This window comes from Antedon bifida, chromosome 7, assembly GCF_963402885.1.
Source record: "Antedon bifida chromosome 7, ecAntBifi1.1, whole genome shotgun sequence".
NCBI lineage: Eukaryota > Metazoa > Echinodermata > Crinoidea > Comatulida > Antedonidae > Antedon > Antedon bifida.
This window is the reverse complement of record NC_136232.1, coordinates 9120789-9133022: the sequence shown is the minus strand read 5'-3', so window position 1 is coordinate 9133022 and position 12234 is coordinate 9120789. Positions and strand designations below refer to the sequence as shown.

Genomic DNA, 12234 nt, shown 5'->3' with positions numbered 1-12234 from the left:
TAAACATTCATTTTCTTTTATAAGAACTGTAATTTAAAATGACTAAAGGCAGGAGATACTTGACTGGAAATCCACTTACCGTTGTCTTCACCTTCCTTCTCTTCATCACTCCCATCTCCATCTTTCATTTGGTCAAGATCCAGATCATCTGGAAGGTCAAGATCATCTGGTGTGACCTCTGGTGGAGGGTCATTGGCTTGCTTTGGATCTACATCATCATTGTATTCTTCCTAAAATAAAGTCAAAAACAAATAATCAATAAAAATAAAGGATAAAGTCCACACTCAAGGTGTGTCAAATTATGGGTTAATTAGAGGTTAAACTGTAGCATAATATATTAACAATTAATTTTTTTTTGGCTTACCTCATCCATTGGTTCTAGATTGTTAGGATTTGGGTTTTCTTTTTCATCTTCTCCATCCTTAGTTTCTTCCTTAGTTTCCTTATTTTGTTGTTTATCTTCTGAATCATCACCTAGAAATAAATCACAGTAAAGTAACTAGTACAAATATTATCTTTTGAAAAAGCAAAGAGAAATCTTGTCAAGTTTTACATGGGCTTTATAAAGTACCTTGATTATCATCTTTAGCCACCAGTTCCGATTGCTGTTCTTCTCCAGCACCATCTCCATACTCATCCTTCTTTTCTTTATCCTTCTCTTCATCTTCCTCATCCTCGTCATCACCCCATATACGTTCATCAAGCTTATCAGTCTCTTCATTGCCAAGATCTCCCATCTGCTTGTCAAGTTTATTCTCGTCGTCACCTTCACTTTCGTTACCAGACTCGTCAACTTCTGTAAAAAATAATTAAATAATATTACAGTAAAAATAAATACAATTCAACTCTTATCCATTAACAATTAGAAAAAGGTTGACAAATTAACTTGAGACAGATGTATCGGTTAAATATCAGTTATTACAATAAGACATCATTGCAGTACTTGCTTGTGGTCTAGAGGTATGAACGACAGTTACACAGTGGTATTAACAAGTGATCTGAAGACGTACGTACTTGTTCAAACCATCTTCCTACGTAAGAGTAGAATTTTTTTTTCATAGAAAAAAAAAAAATGTATACCTTGTTTATCTACATCATGTAATTTTCCTTCAAAATCCTCTGACATCTCGATGCCATGCTCTTCATCTTCCAAGTCTGGTTGGTTTTGAATATCATCTTCTTCATCCTTATCACCTGCTTTTTTCGTGTCTTGGACTTGGTCCTCATTTTCAATTTGGTCACTGACATCTTTTACACCTTCACCAGCTCCGATGCCCCCTCCTTCTATGTCATCAAACTCTGTAGCTCCACCCTCACCGATTTCATCACTAAACTCAGGTGGTATGCAAAATCCCTGCAAAGATAAATTTATTTTGTTTTTCTAAATCTCTTCAAGAGTTAAATGCCATAGATTGATTGATTTTATTTCCACTACAAGTAAAAAACAAATAGTTTAAACGAATATCAGGATAACCCAATAAGTTGGCAACTTATTTTCAATGGGAAATATGTTCTGTAAGAATACCAACCTTAGTTGCCAACTCTGTAAATACACCAAGCAGTATGGAGAGCAGCTTACTGGTGGTACGGTGTGCAGACACCATTTGGTGCAGGTAGTACTTAACGAGTTGCAAATACTGATGCATTATGGGTACCAGTCTTAGTAAAACAGCTACACAGTTGCTGGTATCCTGTAAAATGAGCAATAACATTTCGTAAACTGTAATATCAAAATTTATCTAAACTACAAATATAGTAATCGAGTCAACTATAGTTATTTGTATTATTAATTTTATTGTGAAAATGGACTTTTTCCAATATAAATATTGAATTGAATACTTACCAATCTATTTACTTCACTGTCAATGTTGTTTGTATGCATATGAACCAAATCTGTTACGACTGTTTTCAAAGCCTTTTTAATGTTTTCACTTTCCATACACTGTTTGCTATCTGCAAGCCCATTGGTCAATAGTTTAACATGATTTTCAACCAGCTCAGGTGCATTCTCTTCATTTAAATCTGATAAATCAAATTATATATTTCAGAAAAGAAATTTAATTTTGAACCACAGTAATAACTAGTTCAACTTTAACTTATTTTCCAAATAATATTTTGTTTTACAATGATATATAATATTACATTTTAAAACATAAGGAATGAACTAGAAAATAGTGTGAACACTAATCAAGTCCAGCCCCTTTTAACATAAATTATACTTAACTAAATTTTACAAATATGGGCAATAATTTCATTAATACAGGCCTAAAAATACATATTGGAAAATTGTGTATTGTACCTTCTTTTGATTCTTCATCATCCTGTTTTTGTTCAGCATTTATATTTGCAGTAGACATCTTCTGGAGATTTTGGACAGTCAACAGGACTTGACTGAGAAGACCTTCTGCTGAGTGTTGAAATGCATCATTCATATTCTCACTCTCTTCATTATTATGACCTATAGTACAAAGTGTAATCGCATTCGTGACCAAAAGAATTACCATACAATCACAAATGTTCTGAAGAATAATAGCTTATTTTACAATGCCACTTTCACCACTACCAAAAAACAAGTGGTGTTATAATTCATTTGGATACAAATAATTGTATTACAGTTAAACTTCAATTTGTGGAAACATCTCATAACAGAGATTCATCCAAACGCCTGTTTCAAGGATGTCTGCTTACTGGATGCTCAACCTTTCTTAATATTAACTTTAAACTCTGATTTCCCTTTAAATACAATCGATTAGACTACCAAAAGATATTACAAAACCACAATAGTGAAAACATTTCTTCTGGTTTCGATAGTATATTGATATGTAGTTCCTTGATAGTAAACCAGTAATTCATTCATTTATTCATTCATCTTTTATTTCGGAAAAAAAAAATTCTCCATAGCTCAGTAACAAATTAGTGTACATTATTATAAATATAACAAATATATATATATTCCCTCACTTGCACTGATGAAGGGCTAGTGTTGCCCGAAAGCTCTGCTAACTTTTCTGGCTTTTTACTTTATCGTTTTGATTTAGCATTTCGCTTTTTTTTTTTGTATCTCCATTGAGATCCAGCCACTGATACCCACAGCATTGTCATTTTTTTCAGTAATTTGCCTTTGGATTTATATATATATATAGATATATAAAAAAAACCTACGCCACATAGTCACGTGTAAACTTAGGTTTGCAAGACAGTTTTGTCTAGCTGTCAGCTTGACTTCTTCAGTTGTCAAGAAACCACATATCAATAAACCACAGTATATTAATAAGATCAATAATAATCAATAATCAATAATATAATATGTAATATTCACTTGATTTGTTCATGTCCTCTGTTTCCAATACTTCCTCAATGTTATCAATAGCATTCTTTAGGCAGGATAAGGAAGACATCAGAGGGGACTCTTCTTGGGTGTCAGGAAGGGTGAAAGCAGCTAGTACATCAGACAGCTCAGGTGATAGGGCCTTCAGCGTAGTGACTATGCTTTGAAATATCTGGACATCATGCCTAAGTATCAAAAAAGAATCGACAGTCATTGAGAAGTCACTGACAAACAGTTTAATTATTATTACTATATTATATATTTAATGAAGATAATATGCACTAGAAAAGTTGTTTGGATTATACAGATAACATACTTACCACGTTATAATATAGTGTCCGTCTTCTTGGTGCAGCATCTTAGAAATTGGATTGATCACCTTCTTCATTGAATTAACTCGTTCCCTCAATTCCTGAAAACAATTTATTAGTCAAAGGTCAAAAGAGTCCAGAGAAACAGAATGATGATGTTGGTTTTTTTGTTAATACTTATGAAAACCTAACAACTCTTTCTTCCTTCCTTAAATTTTAAATAGTTTTTATCTGACAGTATTAAAAGTAAAGGTTTGCCAAGACTTTTTTTTGTTTTTGTTTGTTTGTTTGACTTGTTATTTTCTCTTCATATTTACCTTTATAGAACTCATAATCCTTGCCCAGGTGTAATCACCTTTCCTTGCTCTACTCATTGCGGACAGTTTCTCACGTGGGAATGGAATACGGACAAATTCTACATCAACAGCATTCATAAGAGGGCAGAAGTCAAGTAACATTTCAATCTGGATGAATGTTTCATCAGCTTGGCAGAGTAGATTTTGGAGGGAAAATATGTGATGTGATGCAACAGTCTGGTCTGGTAGACTTGGGTTAAAACCAGCATCGGTTGGAGTACCTATCCTTTGAAGTTGCTGACATAAATACCTGATTATAAATGAATCCAAAGGCAAATTATTATATATAATTATTATGGGTATGCTGTGGGTATCAGTGGCTGGACTTCAATGGAGATAAAGATAAATCAATATGATAAAGACAGACAGAATGAAGTTCCAAGCTCTAGGAAAAAAAAAAATATATTAACTACACAAGTAATAACCGAGTGAGTCGGAGCATAACTTGCCTAATGTGATCAAAGTCTGCAGTCACTTCCGCTATCTGTTGACGTTGTTTTGTGACAATTGAGAATATGTGCTCCGAGAAACCACGACACCTATCAATGTTACCTATGCCAAGCTCCTGTAAAATTAAATTTAGTTTTATTTTATACAAGAGTCAAAACAATGTGCAAGAAATAATACTACTGTAACTGTGAACTACCTATTGTGCTCTATTTATGTAGAGAGTTAAACTTATTAAAATTAAACGTAGAGTGATGTTTGTCTTACTTTTGACGGCGTGTCCATCGCAGTGAATAAAGTTGCCTTTCTTGCGATGCATCTGTAGAAGTAATAGTCGCATCCTTGCCACAGACTAACAGTGCAATCTGATTCACTACAAAATGAAAACATATTCAAGTACAGACAGAGTAACTCACTCATAATAGATGGCACAAAGAGTGGAGCACACAAATTATTAAATTAACAAACATTGTAACAAAACATTTGGGAATAAACAATATAATTTATTTTAAAATTCTTACTTGTCTTCTTTGAGGGCAACAGCCAAGTCAATTGCAGAGGTTTCCATGGTAGCATCAGTCTTGAGCTTCTCACAGAGGGTCAGACCTTTACGGTATGACAGGCCTTTTAAAAAACAGAAATGTAATAAAGTTAGTTGTTTTAGAAGTCTTGGTATATACATTTAGAAAGGAAGCATAATCAAACTCCTTTGCACAAAACCTTAATAACAGTATAAGAAATGCCAATAAGAACATCTTCAGGTATATTACTAAAGTCTGGAAATTTATCTAATAGCTCTAACATTCATTTTGCCATGAAAACGGTTTCTTACAATCTAGAAAAGAAACCGAAATCTTGAAAATAGCAGACAATAAATAAATAAATAATTACCTGCTCTGGTAAACTCCTTAAAAAGTGTAGCTAAAGCCTTCCTCTTTCTTAAGTTGATGTGCTTAGCTTCAGACTTTTGTTTTTCTTTGTCTTCATGCTAAAAATAAGAAGTGAGTAATAATAATATACCGGACCAAAATAAAATATATGCGAGATCACGTCCACATAGAAGGTTCATCTTGAATCCAATCCAATTATAGAATTCATATTTTGTTGACAGCGTTCTCAATAAGAAGGATGTTGATGTCAGACCTCTCATCCTTAAAACTGTAAGGGCTAAAAACTAACCTTGGTAACATCTAGGGCCTGGAGATCATGTACTGTGGTTACAACAGAAGTGGTGAACTCTTCTAATGATGCAGTCAGTTGTTTGTATGGAGACTCACAGAAGATGCGTTTACAAAGCTTACTCATGCGTGTAAATAGGAACGGGAGCCTACTCTGTAAACTAGGCTGGTCACCTGTATGTAAATGATCTTGATACGGCAGATTGAAGTATACCTGGTGATAGAGAATCAAAATTATTGTGTTCAGAAGAAAATATAGTTTGATTTTAGCATATTATAGTACAGTTAATTCATTCACACTAATTGGTTAATAGCTAGAAAATAACCCAAATCATGCCCTGCTATTGGTCAATATTCTTTAATTCAAATTACCTTCAGATTTTCGGGTGAGATGTAATTTGCTTTGGTCGTCATAGTTGTTGTCTCCACTTCTTTTGGAATATTTTCATCAGAAAATGCTGATCTAGCAAGACTGTTTAGGGACATCTGTAAAACAAAGTCAACAAGTTTAATCAGTAAATGTAAGAGAAAGCTGAACTATATTTAATTTAAAATAATGCCCAAAAAAATGTGTCTCAAAAAAGGATTAATTCATTTGCATATTCACCTGGAATTTTTTGCTAAATTTGTGCAATGTTTTGTGTGTTTTAGCTACAGCCTCCTTCATTGCCCAGAAGTTGATGTCATTCCATTTTGCAATCTTGACAAAATCCTGTGAAAAAAGTAACACACATTTTGCTCACTCAGATGTAAAAAGGGGGTTCGTTTACAGTTTAATTTATGAATAGTATAAATATATTTATCCAAGTCAAATATGTACAATTAATTTTACTTTCCAAATTCATACACTTTACCTTTAATTCTTTCTCAATTGATTTCTTTTGTTTCTCTACTTCAGTTTGTACAGCTACTGAGAATTGCTGATAGAACTTGTAGACATTCCAAAGGGCATTCATTACTTCAACTTAAATATAAACAAATCAAATAAAGAAAAGTGCGCCCAATTCATATTAATTCCTCATCGGATCATGACAAAAGTACAATATAGTAAACTTAAATTTGTTTCTTGTCAATGATATTAGTGACTATTTGGGTAAACATTGGAATATGCCATGTAATCACTAACCTCTTCTATCCGAATTGGAATGATGAACAACTTGACAATGGAACGCCAGCAACATGTTCAACCTAGACTCAAAATCTCCAATAGTTGCTGCTTCCATGAACTGCTGAAGAGTTCTTACAACATCTTGTATCCCAGAAGGCTTTGGAACTTCCTGATCAGTTGAAAGGTCATCCAAGCCAGGGGACAAGAATGACTGAATGAGTTGGTAAAGATGAAACCACCATTTGGAAGACATCTCTGATGCGTTGTAAGTTACAGTTTCTAGACAGGACTCCCACGATCTATATTTAAGAACGGTAAAATAATTCAAATAAAAAAACATTGAGAGAAAAGTTATATAAAGTAAGTAAGCAAACACTGTTTCTACCCCAAAACGTTTAATATAATACTATCATTTGTGCCCATACTTTAATTCTAGTTTTCGCCATTGTATGATCATGTGTGTGATGCTCTCCAGGTGATCTTGTAATGATACAGATTTACTTGCATTTCTTTCCCATTCCTGAAATGAAAATTAAAAATCTTCAAAACAATTTTTATATGGTTCCTTACCTAGTTTTCTGGAAAGGCTGGTACCAGAATTTACTTTTAATGGAAACAAAAGAATTTGGGACCTTTTGGACTCAAGTAAAGTCTTGTATTGGGAGAGATTTCAGTGTGTAGAGAGTCTATTGGGAGTGGTATTGGGAGAGTTGACTGTATTTTTTTTATAGTTAATATTATTTATATACAAGTCAAACACAAAGTTCCTGGTACAATCTTTCCATTCTTACCTGAGCTTTTTCTAATAAAAGTTCCAGTCCAGATGCAAATTTCATTAACGGTGACGTTACAGGAAATGACAGAATTCGTCTTATAACCAATATCAACTACAAGAAATAATTAATTTTGATTAAAGTATCTTCATTGAACTAAATTTCAGGTGTATAAATGGGAACCCGGTTTGATCAAGACAAAACTTTGCGCTGATTACTAGCTGCATTATGGGAGTATGTTTCCATACGTGTTTGATCCCAAAAAATGACTGGGGTAATAATGTTCAGCGCTTAGATGTTTCACAACATTAGGCACTATATAAATCCACGATATTATTATTATTATAACATTGGGAATATTTATGTAAGTGATATGCAAGTAAATGTAGTATATATTTGTAAAAACATACTTATAATGGATTTTGGTATCATAATAAGTAACACATTTAGTTGATACTAGCTCTTAGAAAATACCTGTTTAAGAATGGGATGATCCGGCCATTCATCCAACAGCTCTTTGATACGCACTGTTAACTTGTCCAGGATTGGTCTACACTGGACGACTTCGGACACATAAGCATCATGGTATATATCAAATGGTTTTGTACCAGTCTTTGTCATCTTCTCAACTGGTGCTTCTGAGTTGATTTCTGCTAGGACTAGTCCATTTTGAAATAGGTGAGACCCAAAGAGTTTTGCATCTATAGTTGGATCTACAACAAATATATGTAATAACTAAATGAAATGGCATCAATCAAGATAGCTACAAGCACAAACCTTTAAAATGATCGCTAAACTTAGCCTACCTAGTAAATCAATCTGGCCGTCAAACAGACAAGTAGAGAGTTGGTAACTATGACGAAACACTTCCAAATAATCTGACCCGTTGATTACGCCACACGATGCCTTTAGCCAATGAGTGTCAGTTGATTTGCAGAACAAACTTTGATGGATCTGTGTTAATTGATACATCTCAGATTGTGTCAGGTTGCTGCTGTTGTTGTCATTTGCTGATTTTGGGTCTTTAACGTCTGTGGTCTTTGGTTTAGATTCTAGTGTTGGTTGTTCTGTAAGATCTGCGAAATCCTGTGAATGGAAAAACAAATAAAGACTACCATTGCATACCATTATGGATCTACATCAGGCTACCATTATGGTTCTACCTCAAGCTACCATAATGGTTCTACCTCAAGGTACCATAATGGTTCTACCTCAGTGTACCATAATGGCTCTACCTCAAGGTATTATTATGGTTCTACCTCAGGCTACCATTATGGTTCTACCTCAAGGTACCATTATGGTTCTACCTCAGGCTACCATTATGGTTCTACTTCAAGCTACCATTATGGTTCTACTTTAGGGTACCATAATGGTTCTACCTCAGGGTACCATAATGGTTCTACCTCAGGCTACTGTACCATTACAGTATAGTTCTAGTTGTGACTACCATTATGGTTGTAGCTATGACCAAGCATGTGCTTTTTCCCCATCCTGTCAAGCATGTAATACACCAATATTGGCCTTTTAACATAATGTTTAACTTTCTCCAAATGTTAATGCCAAAAGCACTGCTACTATCTAAGCAGAAGTTTGTTACTTCTTGTGTTATTTGTGTTTAAATTCACTGTTGGAAGTGTGCCGAAATAAGAAAGATTCTTACCTGATCAAACAATGGAAACGTCTGTTTTATCTCCAATTCTTCCTGCTCTTCGTCTGTGATGTCTTCACAATGAACTCTGGGTTTGAACCGGAACAAACTGGCTTCATCTTCTGCTTCTTTCTTGGCAGCTTCCTCAGCCTCTTGCCAGAGATTGACAAACCTTGATAGAATGGCTGAAAGAAGCTCCATAACAGAGGGTGACAAATAACCAGATGAAAGTGTATGATTCTTAAGATGCAGCAGAATAATCTTCAATAACCTGTAGATTAAATAAATATTCAACTTGTACAGTATTGTATATAGCCAACTCACATTCGTTCCATTGCACAGATTTAAGTGCACGTAATGAAAGGTTATGAAAAAACAATGTAATATAAGAACTAAACAGAATAATAAATGGCAAACTGAACATTTGTTAATTTATTATCTTTTAGGTTGAAATAATCTGGGTGTTATTTAGGCATAGGATTGGACTACATTCTACCCACTTCAAATAATGGTAATGACTCATACAATATACCTGTTCTTATAGCCACTCTTAGTATCAATCAGGTGTTTTGCGTTACTTTCTCTGGCTAGACTCAGTAAAGTCTGCATTGTTGTTTCTTTACACAGGAATTCGGCCCTGCTACATCTGGTTAGGTGAAGATCGGTAGGCATAGGAAAACAAGCTAGGCTTTGCAGTAAGGTTTCCAAACAGTTGGTATCCTAACAAATAATATATCATTTTATTAATGCACGTGACAATTTCCTAAAAGAACGGATTGCAAATGAAGTGCTAGAAGCAGATCTTGAAACATAAAAGTGATATTCCAAGATTTACATAGACGTGATTAGAAATGCAAGCATCTCCTAAAATAATTTATTTCCCAAGACAGAGAAGAGATGTAAACTTTAAGCTCAGTTTAGGCCTGCGATTTTGACAATGACGTCAGGAGGTCAAACAGAGGTCAAATTCATTTACCAGATAATTATTCATTGTTAGTGATAGTCTTCTGTACAGCCGTTCCACCGTCTCAACCATCAGTTGCATCCCGTATACTAAATGCACAACACCTGCTAAAAACGGTTGAATTAGGTCTCTGTAAAGGGGGTAGGAGTCTTCTAACTTGGCAATAAACTGGTGCTGAGAATGAAGCCAAGCTCTGCCTCGTCTTAACAAAGAATTAATGTTGGTTGAAGTGTTATGAAAAGCTGTACGAAGATCAGAATGCAAGCCCTCTATAGTCTGCTCTGAACCAATACTGGACTTGTAATGGTTTATCTCTTGTATAAGATCATTATACTGAAAAAAAGATCATTATAATTAACATACTTTATTTAAATTACATATTTTACTCAAATTAAGGTCCAGGATATAATTAGACACTTTGATGATAAATTACATGCTGCTATTGTGTAAAACTTTCTTTACAAGAAAAGACCATTTTATGTCAGTGATTACACTCAACATTTACAATGAAAAATAGTGCAGTTCACAAAATAACCAGATTATCTTCTGTATGCTGGGAAAACTATTATTATATTAATAATAATTATGGTTTTTTTTCTTGAGGCTCTTGGAAATAACAGTTTAATTTAAATATAATTTGATTTAGCATTGTAATTATCCAACTAAGATTTAATTCAGCCAATTAAAAAGCAAAGTGGTATGTGACCTAACCTGTGACCTTTCAGGCCTTGCTGCTGTGTTTTGAGCTAGTTTCTCTATCAACTGTTTCAGAGTGTTTAACCGTTTGTAGAGAAATCGTAGCCTAGGATGCTGCCTGTCAATATCACTCTCATCTAGGGTTCTACCAGTGGCTAACTGCTCCTGCAGCCCTCTCACATATAATTCCCTTTCAATTTCCAAGGCCTAGAAAATAAAAACAAATCATGACAATTGTTTTGGGTACTCCTAATTTCAACTGTTCAGTTGTTTTAAATGCTACCAATGTTAATTTGTATTTTCAAAATTGACATGACTCATTTACAGTACCTCTTTTTTTAAATGATTTAGCTTCACAGTGTGCTTCTCAGCGGGGTCAACTGGCCCACAAGGCGACAGAAGAATGGTTTGCAATGTTCCGAGATGCAGAAAACCAGAACCACGTTTCCATGCCTGCACCAAATATTCAGCTACACCCTCTTTTGTCGGAGTCTCCACTCCAGAAGACATTTCCAACAAAATGTCCAAACATTTTGACATCAATGTAAGACACCTTTCCGGCAGTTTACTGTCAATTTTTCTGTCAAGTTTTATCATTGCACTTCCTTCTGCAGAATTAAAAATATCTTCAAGAGATCCATTGAATGACCTTTCAACATCTGGTGTCGACGGAATTGCAGTGACGTCATCCAAGAGTTGGTGGTACTTCTCGACTGCTTCCTCCTTCACAAATGACCTCAGAGCAATGAGAAGGTGACAGAGGTGGAGAGAGAATGATCGTAGAGCAACAGAACTGAAAGTAAATGGCAATATGTACACATATTTTGATAAAGTGGCAGATAATAAATAAACACAGAAGGTAATATAATGAAATGAATGGCCATCTACCCCTTTTAATCCTACGTATTGAACAATATCTTAACCATGGAGATCCATGTCCTAAATTTAATAAGTTTTGTGTGACTCTTTTTGAATTTTGCTTGTACATACATTAGCATGTTGAAACTTCATTCTTGTATTATATTTTAATATTTATGTATTTTTGTACTGTTTGTATTGTATTTTCAAGGGCCCCAAAAATAAAATAAAATTGATGCTACATGCTTATACAATATAGTATGTACCGTCTTTAAAAAATGAGCGCTTTTAATGTTTGTAACAAAATAATCATCTTTATTACGTCAGTTATCTGTGGAATTAATAGAACGTCTTATTAGAAAAGTTAGCAGAATCACTGGTGTCTGTTCGCCTTCTGTTGACTCTCTTTTTAGAGTCAGGATTACAAATTTGTTTTGTCATATAATGACTGATGATACTCATCCTCTCTATGATGTGATTGTCAGGCATTATATCCCCAGAAGTGGACCTATGAGAGTTCCTGCTTTTATCAGCAACAGATACAGTGATTCTTTTGTAGGTAAGGGT

General features: G+C 34.3%; 1 protein-coding gene across 1 annotated transcript in view; it reads right to left on the bottom strand.

Moving 5' to 3' along the window:
- The window catches only part of LOC144848888 (midasin-like), a 55153-nt gene that overhangs the window by 5351 nt on the left and 37568 nt on the right, over positions 1-12234 (bottom strand). The window contains exons 56-83 of the mRNA XM_078705840.1: positions 11140-11602; positions 10825-11016; positions 10126-10446; positions 9682-9869; positions 9162-9420; positions 8308-8587; positions 7976-8214; positions 7520-7615; positions 7154-7248; positions 6747-7027; positions 6475-6584; positions 6228-6332; positions 5993-6106; positions 5622-5834; positions 5334-5430; positions 4964-5066; positions 4710-4815; positions 4445-4560; positions 3957-4245; positions 3649-3740; positions 3320-3513; positions 2300-2458; positions 1844-2022; positions 1530-1691; positions 1081-1354; positions 572-796; positions 365-474; positions 80-230 (exon numbers count right to left, since the gene is read on the bottom strand). Coding sequence (XP_078561966.1) covers positions 80-230; positions 365-474; positions 572-796; positions 1081-1354; positions 1530-1691; positions 1844-2022; positions 2300-2458; positions 3320-3513; positions 3649-3740; positions 3957-4245; positions 4445-4560; positions 4710-4815; positions 4964-5066; positions 5334-5430; positions 5622-5834; positions 5993-6106; positions 6228-6332; positions 6475-6584; positions 6747-7027; positions 7154-7248; positions 7520-7615; positions 7976-8214; positions 8308-8587; positions 9162-9420; positions 9682-9869; positions 10126-10446; positions 10825-11016; positions 11140-11602 — 5213 coding nt within the window. The remainder of the gene's footprint in view (positions 1-79; positions 231-364; positions 475-571; positions 797-1080; positions 1355-1529; positions 1692-1843; positions 2023-2299; positions 2459-3319; positions 3514-3648; positions 3741-3956; positions 4246-4444; positions 4561-4709; positions 4816-4963; positions 5067-5333; positions 5431-5621; positions 5835-5992; positions 6107-6227; positions 6333-6474; positions 6585-6746; positions 7028-7153; positions 7249-7519; positions 7616-7975; positions 8215-8307; positions 8588-9161; positions 9421-9681; positions 9870-10125; positions 10447-10824; positions 11017-11139; positions 11603-12234) is intronic.